Source organism: Hypanus sabinus, chromosome 7 (assembly GCF_030144855.1).
Source record: "Hypanus sabinus isolate sHypSab1 chromosome 7, sHypSab1.hap1, whole genome shotgun sequence".
Lineage (NCBI taxonomy): Eukaryota > Metazoa > Chordata > Chondrichthyes > Myliobatiformes > Dasyatidae > Hypanus > Hypanus sabinus.
Window position 1 is genome coordinate 57,269,535 of NC_082712.1, and position 14,145 is coordinate 57,283,679.

Consider the following 14,145-nt stretch of genomic DNA (forward strand, 5'->3'; position numbering starts at 1 on the left):
TTACTTCGTTCACCATGATCGAAACACTTTATTATGTCTAGTTTAATACAAACGTGTTTGTAAGTGTAACACCCTTAACGTGCTCTTTTAGCCTTTTCCAATACCTTAGAACTCACCTTGCTAACAGATGCCCAAAATAAATTGACATAAAGCACAGATGCTCACAGGCACGTGTTTAAGCAATGCCGGCTAGAATGTAGTTCCAGGGGAGGAGCTTGGCTGCTCGGGGCGCGCGCTGCCTTTTTTGTAACAGTGAAAACACCTTCTGTTAGTGAAAACAGGTAACTAATGTAGGTCTTTCATAACAGCGAGGTGTTGTAAAGTGAATGTTCGAAAAACAGCAGACACCTGCAGGTGAAACCAGGAGCGCAGGGAAGGTGTGAAGTAAAGAGCTGGGAAGCTATTTGATGGGCAGGAGAAAGGGGCATCTGATAGGACAGGGTTTCCAATGTAAATTGGGCATGTTTGCCAAGCACCTACGCTCCATCCGCCAGAAAAAACGGGATCTCCCAATGGTCACACATTTTAAATTCTGCTTTCTATTCCCATTCCAACATGTCAGCCCATAGCCTCCTCTACTGCCTCAGTGAAGTAACACTCTGGATAGCCTACAACTTCGTGGCATGAACATCAATATCACGAAATTCCAGTAATACCCCCCTACCTCCTTCACCAATTCCCATTCCCGTCTTTCACCTCATCTCCTTACCTGCGCCCCCCTCCGCCCATCACTCTCTCTGCTGCTCCTCCCCCTTTTCTTTCATCCATGGCCTTCTGTCCTCCCCTATCAGATTCCCCCTTCTCCAGTCCTGTGTCTCTTCAGTCAATTAACTTCCCAGCTCTTTACTTCACCCCTCCCCACTTAACCTATAACCTTGTGTTTCTTCCTCCCCTCCCCCACCTTCTTACTGACTCATCTTTTTCTCTTCAATCCTGATGAAGGGTCTCAGCCCGAAACATCAACTGTATTCTTTTTCATAGCCTGGCCTGCTGAGTTCTTCCAGCATTTTGTGTGTGTTGCTCACAAAAGACCACGTTATACATGAGGTTAAACAAAATTAAGTAGTGTTAGTTAAATTTTAATTTGCTACCTATCTTGTAGAAACATTATTTATTGTGCCTGGAATCATGGTGAGATCACCGCAAAGTTTTATTTCTAACACCATACAAAATTACAATACACCAAAACATGTAAATGTATAGATGATTGGACATTGATCAAATGTGTAAATTGACACAATCATATTTAGTTTTCACCTCAGTTGCTTGGATCATTCCTGAAAACCTTGCATTCAAACCAGCTTGAAAAAATGTTTCTGTAATGTACAAAAAGCTAACAGTCCAAATAGAATGCCTCGCACCCTAGCTATGCCAAGATAGTTTGAGTTACTACTGATTTTAAAACTTTGATTGGTTACTTAATCTCATAAGCTTATATCCTATTTTCACTGTACTCACATTATCAAGAGAAGACTTTGTTAAGGAAGTAAATTTGACTTCCTTCCAAACATCTTAAACATGCAATCAATTTTGATTAAAAAATTCATTTAAAAAATTAGTCATTTATAGTCTTAACCCAATAACATTTGAATTAAATTCTTGAAAGCCAATGTAATCAGCTAAATATGAAAGAAGGTTCAAATGTTCTTTTTGTATTCACATTTTGTCCTTCTGAAGCACCACTGTATTTACAGGGAAATAAACACAATGACACCACAGCATAAAAATAATGGAACAGCTGATAGCAACAAAATCGTAGTAGCAGAGCTTAAGTAAGTTGACCCAGTTATTCATTCAGCACTTCAGTGTAATGTTTTGAGACAGAATGAAAAACTCATGGATCTAAAATAGGATAGGCTTCCTCTTTTAAAAATGTTAAGTCAAGCAAATTCAACATTGAACTTCAAAGCAGAATTTTCCTGATCATAAAAGATCAGAGTACTAGGAATCTTTTTTTCTCCCCACATATTTTATTTTTCGTCCTTGAGAGAGGTTACTACTAAACAGAATCTCAGCATTTATTGCTTTTGAACCATGTAATTGAAGTTAGGTAAACAGACTGCAAAAAAATAACAAAGAATAACAGTGGTCAAACTTTATGCATGTCACCACAGAAATACCATTAGACTATTTTTGCTTGAGCAGCCGTACAAATAAAGTTCTCTCAAGTATAATACTACTTGAGGCATGCATATCCAACAATGTAAACCACTTCTGCAATTAACCTAATATTCCTGACTCTTTTATAAAAGGGTTTCTTGCTTGGCATATTATAAATCACGTGCAATAGTACACAGACTTGGGAACAGAAGGAGAAAGCACACAGATGACCCAACCCATTTCAACAGGACTCCACTAATCCACTATCCAACTATTTTGAAATCACAATATTTGGGCAGCTAACTCATTCACTAATTTTGCTGAGTTCCCTTCAGGCTTGTTCAAGCCCCAGTTTACATGATGCAGTTCAACTCACTGGAGTAAAGTTCAAAATCTTCCCTTTCAAATTGTCTTGACTGCATTTCTCTAGTCCCTGGACCAACTGAGATTGCTGCCCCACTGAATGTACCTTCAGGCAGAGCTATGGTGACATCACACCCTTTACTGTTAGCAGTGGTTTGACTTAAAACAATAGGAATTGACTGTGGTCATTAATCTGTAACAAAGATTGCAGAAGCAAACTAAATGAAAAAGTGTAGACAGTATAGCAGAGTCTCTGAAATACGGATTTCTACCAGCACTAAGCAGCCAATGTGCCTGTTGTATGAAAAAAATCTTTCCCCCAAACGAGGCAATGAAACTGCCCAGGCTCCTCGAGCATTGGACATGAAAACACTTTGATAAAACAAACAAGAACTTGACTTATTTTCAGTTACTTCATAAAAACCTTTAGAACTAGAAAACACTTTAAAACGTGTTTCCAAGACTAGAAAATGACTGATTTATTCCATTTAAATCATATTCATGAAATAATGTTTTTATACCAACTTTAAGTTCCAGATTCTCTCATTGTTCTAGGCAAAGAAAAAATTCAGTCCAATGTTCCCAGATTTGCCAAGTACTATTCACAGAGCAATTCAAAACATTCAGCTCCAGTCTGACATCACATTTAAATTGTTTGTTTCTTACCCACAGTCTCAAAAGAATAGAAAATGTATAAATGAAAGTAGTGCAGACAAAAAAATGACGAATTGTCTCACACAAGTTAATATGAGGAATCAGCAACAATTCTATTACCATACCTTTATTCTGCAAAAGGAAAATAATACATTTGCTAGCATTCACATACCTTTGTTGAAACTACAAACATTGTGTACAAAAAGATCAGGTTGTGTCTGGTAATAGGCAGATAATTCATCTGTTGCAAAGTAAAGAGCACAGCGCCTATCAGAGTTACTTTTGTTCCACTGAAATAGAAACAGGATAATTAATATACATATTAAAAACATTTATTCTTCCATTATATAGTCTATACACAGAAAAAAAGTCAAATTTTCAACTAATTTTGTTACACAGTAGCAATATTTTGAAAAAAAAATAGCAGAACTAGGTCTCATTCTTCACCAAAGTCCCTAAGCATTTTTTTTCTCTAGCAGCAGCAAACCACAGCTAATTTTGCATAAATCCATGTATAACCTAAGGCTATCGACTGCCCATGACTTTCATCATTGCTGGATTAGCTTTGAGATTTAATGGGAAGTGGAAATGTTCAAAGTTTCTTTTAAAAATGTCATGTGAGTATCTAGACATTTTTTAACTGTACCGTACATAATATTGGAATATGCCCTTAACCCTAGAAGAGTATAATGCATAGGACCAGAATCACAAAAAGCCATGGATGACAGGGTCTCTATAAATGAATGCTCAACAGGGATCAGAGGATAGCAGCGATCATTTTATAAAACATTTAACATTATTTTGTAAAAAGGTAGCAAATACACAAAATCTAAAGAAATATATTTTGAGAGCATCTTTGAATACAGTATTTCTAATATGCTATTGTGAAGTATTACTCCAGGATGAATCATCTGTGCAATGGTCTAATTAGTAAAGTGAACTCAGGTTTGCAATACTGCAGAGTGGTTTAAGTAGTGCAGAATATTTTAAGCTCTTATTCAGTAGTAATCTTACCCAAGTCTTGTTCACAAAGGAAATGACAATTTACGTTTTCACAACTGATCAGCCTATTGATTTCAATGGAAGAAGTATTCAGAATTTTATCAACTTCTAAATTATATCAGGTTCATGTGCTCAGATGCAAGAATTAAACTGCATCAAGTGAATGGATCAAAGGGACAGTGAAGATTTAGAAATTGCTATTTCAGCAATGGGCAACTGCAAAGGGGGTAATGTCTATTCAGCTACAATAGCAATAGAAGGAAGATTTTAAGACAGCAGCAGTAACAAAAAAAACTTTTGAACTTTGTAATATGGAATAACATGCTACAATGGCATTTATCAGATCTTGTGTTACATTCAGAACTACTTCTTTCATAGTATTGCACTTTGGAAGGAAAACCCAAGGTAGAACATACAAGGTAAATGGTAGTGCACTGAGGAGTGAAGTAGAACAGAGGGATTTAGGAATACAGATACAAAATTCCCTAAAAGTGACGTCACAGGTAGATAGGGTAGTAAAGAGTTTTTGATAAAATAAAGAAAGCAAAGTCTGACTAGGTTTTGCTCATTTACTGCCTTTATGGCAGAAAATAACTTCTTCATATTCAAAGGGAAGGGGTGGAAGGATGAGGGCCAAAGCAGTGATTAATTTAAAAAATTATGTTCAACTTCTTTCTCCCTATACAGATGACAAGATATTCTACTTACACCAGGACGAAGAAAAATAGACAAGAATATATTCTTTTCCTTTCCCGGACAGCAGAAGAAATAATTGCAAAGAAAGATCTTTAATCACATTACAAGTATAGGTATTGATTATCTGGCTTTCTGATTAATTTATGTTTTTTTCACAAGCACATTAATCTTTACTCTAATAATTGCGAAATCCCATAAGCAACGATATTTCTAATATACTCTGCTGCTATGATTTACACTTTATTTTCATTTCTGAAAACAATTATGTTATCTTGAAGGAAGAAAATTAAATGGGGCATTAAAATTTAAAGCAATTTTTTTTTAAAGAGGACAGCCAAAAAATTGGAAATGGCTCAGTACTTTCATTTTTACTTCAGTTTAAAACAAATCCAACACAATTTTGAAACCATTACATACTAGGACATTTTCAGCAACTCATTTCTCTCAGGGATCCAGACACCACGCACCAGTTGTTCGAAATTGGATATCAAGCCAGAACCAGCACCTGTGGACAGACACTGCAAAAAATTAATATTTGCAATAGTGTAATAAACGAATATCACAGTTTCCAAGACAACATGGGCGAGACACAAAGACATTTTGCGAGCAGCTAACAAAACTGCTAACTATTCTACAAAATAATATTTTATGAACTACAATCACTGCAATCTGCGACCTGTAATTTCCATTTGACAGCTGTACTTCTGAACCATCTGAATGACCTGCAGTTTTTGCAGTATCCTGAAGGATTCCATGAAATGGACTCTTGAGAATGCAGGTAATGCCACAGCGTACATTGGTGGAACAGACTTCAGACTGGATTGAAGCGGTGCGGCCCAGGCCCGAGAGTGAAAAACAAACCAATGGTTAGCTGAATTAAGCTCTGAGCCAGAATAAAAACATTAAAGCATTGAGCCGAGGGTGAAGGATGAACCAGTGTCCAGCTCACTGATCTGTAAGAGTTTACTTGCCTCAGCGATGAACTGTCCCCATGGCTGTGGACTCACTTTTGGCAACTATGCAGTTCCTGGTCTGTGTATTATTTATTTACTTTTTTATCTTTTGCATGATTTGTTCTTTTTTCACACATTGGATATTTGACTGTCTTTGTGGTGTGGGTTTTTTTTTGTGGATTCTACTGTGTTTATTTGTTTTGTGGCTGCTTGCAAGACGAATCCCAAAGTTGTACATGGTATACCTACTTTGATAATAAATGTATTTTGAACTTTGAAAAGGAAGATAAATAATTGTACTCCATAATTGTATTTTGTATTGAAGAAGTTGTATACCCCTCTCTGCCGTCCAACCTTATTCAATTATGCAATGATGGTACAGTCGGAAAAGCACAAGAGGTAATCAAATTCCTTCTTCTAATTGTTACCCAGTAGCAGAGGTCAGGGAACACAAATGGAATAGCATGACAATACGTTTTAGCATTTTTATAACTAGGAGGCAAGAATAAAAGAAATGACAAAAAAAACACATGTACAATATGAATGAAACTGCCTCTTACCTTTAGCCCATCCAACAGCAATTACAGCAAGCCATCCATTTCTGTAGCGGTTGTGTGCCTCCACTACTCCTCCAACAATTTTGCGGGCTCTTGTTACCTCCTTCATACCAGCTATAAATAATTTAGTTGGTAAAAAGTTGCAGCATTGGTAGAACTTGTCATATGGACAGTAGAATATTAAATACCTAAAAATATCAAGAAAATAAAAGAGGGCTGACCTTTAGAGAAAGCAGTATTATATATGAATCTAATGTGTCTTGACAAGGAAAATTGCTTCACTGCAAAGATCAAAGTTAATATAATTACATATTTCTGGGTTTTCCTCCCATTTCATTCATGAAGATGTAAAATCCATGTTTTATCTAAGCCAACTGACAGAGAACATTGAAACAGTCTAGATTATTTCACTTACAAGAAATATATGCACTTCCATACAAAAGGCACCATGGAACAAGCTATAATAAAATTGCTGCAAAGGTATATTATGCCTACTCCTACCATCACTCCACACCCCTTTACCAACTTTGCACACTAATATAAGTAAAGTTTGCACAGAAGAAACTTTTGGTATGAACAACAAGTTTGGCTACTGACTCTTTGAAATGTCAGCTCCCATCTGCGAAAAGGGATAATACTATGAAGGCTTCAACATATCCAGTTTCTACAGAAATTGCAAATACTCTATCAATACTCATTTGGATTATTCACCAAGTCAAAACATCACTATCTGTTTAATATTCCCTCTTTGCCAAACAATAGCAGGGAACGTATTCTCAACAGGCATTAATGACAAACTTCAAATGTGAGCAACTGCGTTCCCAGAAAATACTAAAGCCTTTACTTTTAATACAATGGCTAAATTCATATTTCATAGGTCATTTCTTGAATGATAAAATGAAAGTTTGCCCCTAGAACATAGAATGATGCTAAGGAAAAAACCTATAATTTGTGTAAAAAAAAGGTTGTAAAGTAACAATTGAAAATCAGACAAAACCCATTATATTTAAAAGGAGACAATGTCCCATGTATTTTTCACAAAATGTAAAGAGGGGTTAACAAAATGGGAATTAATTGGTTTAGTATATCTTAATATACTAATATACTTAGTATATCTTTGGGCTTAATAACATGAAAGAAAGAGAGAAATATGGAACCAAAAGCAATACAAAGCCACTTGCAATTAATGAAGCATTCTGAAACATAGTTATCAAGGATGTTTGCAACTGGGCAAATAATGCACATCATTTGTCAGTACTGCAAAAATTAACTGTAAAGTTTCCATTTAAACATTTCTATTTGGGGGAGCACAGCAAATTCTATATTGGAGCTATATCTTGTTAACATCCTTCATTTGTGAACTCTTCCCATTAATTTCATAATTAGATTCACAAACGGGGGGGTGGAGTTTCAAGATGGCGACGTAAACATCTGCCTTTTAGGCGCTCTTCATTTTTTCAACTATAATCACCCTTTAATCAAATCTTTTCGAACTTAATCATATGAGTTGCTACTTCTGATTAACTTTTTTTTTCCTAAAACAATATTTGATCTAATCCTGTCAAACTTAAAATGGCTACAAGCAAGAAATCGTCTAAGGATCCTTTATCCATCGACACAATTTCTAACCTTCTGGATGCTAGACTTGCGGGTTTAGAAGGCAGGTTAGAAGGTAACTTGGAAAGTAAACTGGCAAGTTTGGAAAATAAGCTTACCACGAAAATATCTGAACTTGAAGAAGCTGTTAGATCGCTTGAAACTAAGCTTCAATCGCAGGCATCAGATATTCAGCGGGATGAAGATAAGATCACGACTCTTGAAAAATCAATTTGTGAAAAAGCACGTACAATTGAAGCGCTGGAGAAGAAGGTAGAGTCGACTGCTAAAACTATAGATCAGTATGTTTAAAATTACTGATCTCGAAAACCGATCTCGTAGACAGAATTTGCGTATCATCGGATTTCCCGAGAAAGTTGAGTCCGGTGATTTAACTGAATTTTTCTCTAAATTACTGTGGGAAATTTTCGGTGATGAAGGTTTGCATAATAAACCTGTTATCGACCGCGCTCACAGAGTTGCGAGATTTTTGGCTACGAGTGTTAAACCACGAGCGGTGATTGTTCGCCTTCATTATCCTCATGAGAAAGAGCTTCTAATTCGATTAGCTCGTAAAAAAGGTATGATTTCTCACAACAACAACACATTTCAAATTGTTGAGGATTATTCATACGAAGTAATGAGAGCGAGAATCGCTTTTAAACCAGTGATGGCAGAGATTCACTTGATTGGACTTAAACAAGCTTTAATGTATCCAGCGAAGCTTAGAATTATGCTGAACGACAACAGTCAACAATTTTTCAACACTCCGGAAGAAGCGAAGAAATTTGTTGAAGAATATCGATCTTCTAGTGCAACTTGAACTATGTGTTATATTGAAGATTTTTCGGAGAGAGGATGCCATCTCATTTTAAGTTTTAACCTATGAAGCTGGGTTACAACTTCTTATCCTGATCTACGGGTCTGGTTCTTTTTTTTTTACTACTATTATCATTTATTATATCCTTTTTTATACACGTTTTTATTTTGTAATAATGAATTACTTTTTTTTCAAAATGTCGTTTCTTCTTCCCATAAGACTTTGCTTGCCTGTACTTAGAAATGGGATGAATGTTTTGAATTTTTTAGTCTTTTTTTATATATATTGTAGTGTCTATTAAATCTTTTTTTTAATTCTATTTTGATAACTCTTTTTTACTAAATTTTTTTTAATAGATTGCTGAACTTACATTTATATTTTGTAATATGGCTTTTTCAAAATGTCGTTTCTTCTTCCCATAAGTCTTTGTTTTTGAAACGTCATCTTTCTTGTATTTGGACATGGAATTTTTTTTTAAAGGTATATTACACTTTCAAATTTTAATGTTCATACTCTTTTTTTATTAATGATTGTTTTATTATATTAGTTTTTTCATTCTGACTGGTATATATTTTCTTTTTGCAACCCTATATCTTAATCTGGGTGTTACATAGTTTTTTAAAAATCTTTTTATGGAGCTGCCATCTTGAAATGGGGGTAATGTTAGTATTAGATTATGCGCCTGCCGCTTGGCTTTCTTTCGAAGGGTGGGGGGAGGGGGGAGGGATCTTTTTTCACGCTTTTGCTTTTTATTTTTTTGCTTTTAGTTTATGGGCCGACTTTAAATTATTAATATTGTTGAGGTGTCATGTTCTCTGGTTGCTCCTGAATCAATTTTCCTTCTTCCTGAATTATGGGTTATGTGTCTTTTTAACCTTTTATGATACACACAACTAATATTGGCATGATGGATAAATCTATTAACTTTATCTCTTGGAATACTAATGGTTTAAATCATCCGATTAAATGTAAAAAAATATTTAAAATATTCCATAGATTGAACGCTATTATTATTTTTGCACAGGAGACCCATATTAGGAGGGAGGATAATCAACATTTTTTTAGGTTCTGGAAGGGTCAACAATTTCACTCGAATTGTACCGCCAAAATTAGGGGTGTGTCTATTTTTATAGACCCCTCAATTTCGTTTACGCATCATGAAATTATTTCTGATCCACAGGGCAGATTTTTGTTGATAACTGGCTCACTTTTTAATCGAAAAGTCGTTCTAGTTAATATTTATGCTCCAAATTTTGACTGCCCTGAATTTTTTAAACGTTTATTTACTTCCCTTCCTAATCTAAATGAATATATGTTGATAATGGGTGGAGATTTTAATTGTTGTTTGAATCCTTCGATGGATAGATCTAAACCTATTCGAACTCTTCCGAATAGATCAGCTTTACTTATTAATTCTTTTATGGTCGATTCGGGAATTACTGAAATATGGCGGTTTCTGAACCCTAAAGATAAAGAATTTTCATTTTTTTCACATGTATATCATAGTTATTCTAGAATTGATTATTTCCTTATTGATCATCGTTTATTAACAGATGTTATTGATTGTAAATACGATTCTATTGCCATTTCGGATCATGCACCTTTGAAGTTATCTATCAAGATTTCGGACTCTTCCATTAATACTAGATCTTGGAGACTCAACGCTACTTTGCTTCAAGATCCAGAATTTATTACCTTCATAAAACAACAAATTGACTTATTTTTTTCAACAAACTATACCGAAGAGATTGATAGAGGAATACTTTGGGACTCCTTCAAGGCTTTTATCCATGGACAAATTATCTCGTATTCCGTTGGTAAAAGAAAACAAAGATATTTAGATATAGCTTTATTGGTAGATAAAATTAAAGAAATTGATAAGATTTATTCTGTTACTCCTACCAAAGAACTTTATAAGAAGAGAGTTGAGCTTCAAATGGAACATAGCTTATTATTATCTTCTTCAATTGAGAATCAATTAATCAAGACCAGGGCTCAATTTTATATTCATAGTGATCGAACTGGTAAATTGTTAGCTAATCAATTAAAAGCTATTTCGACTAAGCGACAAATTATTAAAATTCGTAAACAAGACGGTAATTTAACTACTGATCATAAAGAAATCAATAACACTTTTCAAGATTTTTATAAATCTTTATATCAATCAGAATTTGATGGTGACCTGTCCATGATGGATAATTTTTTTAACAATTTGAATATTCCTAAACTGATAGATGAAGATTGTAGCTTGCTTGATGCTCCTATCTCTATGGCTGAAATAAGAGAGGCTATCTCATCAATGAATTCAGGGAAAGCTCCTGGCCCTGATGGTTATATTGTAGAATTTTTTAAAACTTTTTCTTCTTTACTTTCTCCTTGGTTATGTGAAATCTTTAATGATGCGTTTGTTAAGAAAAGATTACCTCAATCTTTTTATGAAGCTACTATCTAATTCTTAAAAAAGATAAAGATCTTACTTTATGTGCATCTTATCGCCCTATATCATTATTAAATGTAGATTCTAAGATTCTTACAAAAATTTTAGCCATTAGATTAGAAAAGGTACTATCACAGATTATTTCAGAAGATCAAACTGGTTTTATTAGGAATCGGTATTCCTTTTTTAATGTTAGAAAATTGATTAATATAATTTATACTTCATCACCCACAACCCCAGAATGTGTTATCTCATTAGATGCTGAAAAAGCTTTTGATAGAGTTGAATGGACATACTTATTTAATGCATTGAGAAATTTTAATTTTAGTCCTAATTTTATATCATGGATTAAATTAATATATTATAAACCTGTTGCTTCTGTTCTTACAAATAATTATAGATCCTCTTTTTTTCAATTATCTCGTGGTACGAGACAAGGTTGTCCTTTAAGTCCTTTATTATTTAATATTGCATTAGAACCTTTAGCCATTGCTATTCGTGAATCTCCTAATATTTTTGGTATCACCCATAATGAGAAGTTATACAAATTATCACTTTATGCTGATGACTTGCTGTTATATATTTCTGATCCTAACAGGTCTATTCCCGCTATTTTATCCTTGTTGGCTCAATTTGGTAGTTTTTCTGGTTATAAATTAAACTTAGATAAGAGTGAATTATTCTCCTTAAACGCACAAACCTTATTGAATGACAGGATACCATTTAAAGTTGTTACTGATAACTTTATCTATTTAGGTATAAAAATCACCAAGAAATATAAAGATTTATTTAGACTGAATTTTTTACCTATGCTTCATCAAATTCAACAATTTACTACAAGATGGTCTCCCTTATTCCTATCATTAGTTGGTCGGATTAATGCTATTAAAATGATGATTTTACCGAAATTTTTATATTTATTTCAAGCCTTACCAATTTTTATTCCTAAATCTTTTTTTGACAACATTGATTCAAAAATTTCCTCATTTGTGTGGCAAAATAAAAACCCCAGGTTAAGTAAAAGGCAATTACAAAAATCTAAAAAAGATGGTGGTTTAGCTTTACCTAACTTTAGATTTTACTATTGGGCGAATAATATTCGTAACCTAACGTACTGGAAACTAGATTTGGACTCACCATTGTGTCCACAGTGGGTAAATTTGGAATGTAGTGAGGTAAAGGGATATTCTATATTCTCCGTTCTTGGTTCTTTTCTTCCTGCTGATTTAGTTAAATTCAATAAACAGATATCTAATCCTGTTATCAAACATACACTACGAATTTGGTTTCAATTTCGTAAGTTTTTTACTCTGAAAAACTTTGTTCTTGATAGCCCTATTTTACTTAATTTTTTTTTCAAACCTTCATTGACAGATCAAGCTTTTAGCATATGGAAAAGGAAAGGTATAAAATGTTTTCATGATCTTTTTTTTGAAGGTACTTTGATGTCCTTTGACCAACTTTCCAACAAATTTAAATTACCTAAATCTAATTTTTTTAGATACTTACAAATTAGAAATTTCTTACATAAAGTTCTACCATCTTTTCCCAATTCAACTTCATTGGATTTCTCAGATTTGATTTTCACCTTTAATCCTTGTCAGAAGGGATTAGTAGCTTTTATTTATAACATGATTATGAAGATACAACCAGAAATATCAGATAGAATTAAACAAGAATGGGAAAAAGAACTTCGATACAATATATCAACAGATAAATGGGAAAAAATTTTACAAATGGTTAATTCCTCTTCTATATGTGCTAAACATGCTTTAATACAATTTAAAATTGTACATAGAGCTTATATGTCTAAAGATAAGCTTGCTCGATTCTATTCTCATATTAACCCTCAATGTGACAGATGTCATTTAGAAGTGGCTTCATTGACCCACATGTTTTGGTCATGTCCCACTTTACATAACTTATTGGAAGGACATATTTGGTGCCATTTCCTCAATTTGGAATATCGATTTACAACCTCATTTTATTACTGCAATTTTTGGTATACCAAATGAGGATGGTAATCAATTTTCCCCTCCAATCAGACGAATGATTGCTTTTGTAACATTAATGGCCAGAAGGTCTATATTACAAAACTGGAAAGAAGTAAATCCTCCTACCACATCTCAGTGGTTTTCTCAAACTATGTCTTATCTGAGTTTGGAAAAAATTAGAAGCACTATTTTTGACTCATCAATTAAATTTGAAGAAACTTGGGGACCGTTCATTCGACATTTTCATATGAATTAATTTGGCCTTTTTCAGACCTTCTCTCTGCTTATTCTTGTTCAGGTATGGAGATCCGGAGTTTTTTTTTGACACTATCATATACTTATAAACTGTTATTATTGCCCATGTTAGTTTAGTTTAGTGTTTTTTTTTAATATATATTCTCTTTTATATATTTTCAAATTTTTTTCCTTTTCTTTTGATGATTATTTTTGTTTTTTTTCATATATAATTATATAGACTTGATTGATTAATGTACTTTTTTTTGTTGATGTTTAATAGGATATTATTATCCTATTACCAATGTAATTTCAAGTCTATTGTATTTATAACCTATTTATTACTATGTTATGTTTTTTCGTATATATATATATGAAACTCAATAAAAGGAAGGAAGGAAGGAAGGAAGGAAGGAAGGAAGGAAGGAAGGAAGGAAGGAAGGAAGGAAGGAAAGAAAGATTCACAAACAGAAATTAAAGAGCTATGAGGAAATATGTATAATCAAAAATGGCTGCAAGTTCATAATGCTTGGAGATGTTGATACAAATAAATACAGTAAATAACACTGAGGCCAATACAGCTATCGTAAGTCATGAGGACTGCATTAAAACGCAATAGGAAAACAAAACGTAGAAATTAAGCTTAGAAAAGGAAGGAACAGCAACAATACTAAATTGGGTATTTGCTGATTTTCTTTCTATATTAAAATAATGTAAAAAAAAGAGAAAACACAGATGG

At 33.7% G+C, this 14,145-nt stretch overlaps 1 protein-coding gene across 1 annotated transcript in view; it reads right to left on the reverse strand.

Annotated features, from left to right (window-relative positions):
* LOC132396786 (trimeric intracellular cation channel type B-A-like) overlaps nucleotides 1-14,145 on the reverse strand; it is a 41,091-nt gene that overhangs the window by 4,632 nt on the left and 22,314 nt on the right. The window contains exons 3-5 of the mRNA XM_059974697.1: nucleotides 6,329-6,513; nucleotides 5,233-5,320; nucleotides 3,290-3,407 (exon numbers count right to left, since the gene is read on the reverse strand). Coding sequence (XP_059830680.1) covers nucleotides 3,290-3,407; nucleotides 5,233-5,320; nucleotides 6,329-6,513 — 391 coding nt within the window. The remainder of the gene's footprint in view (nucleotides 1-3,289; nucleotides 3,408-5,232; nucleotides 5,321-6,328; nucleotides 6,514-14,145) is intronic.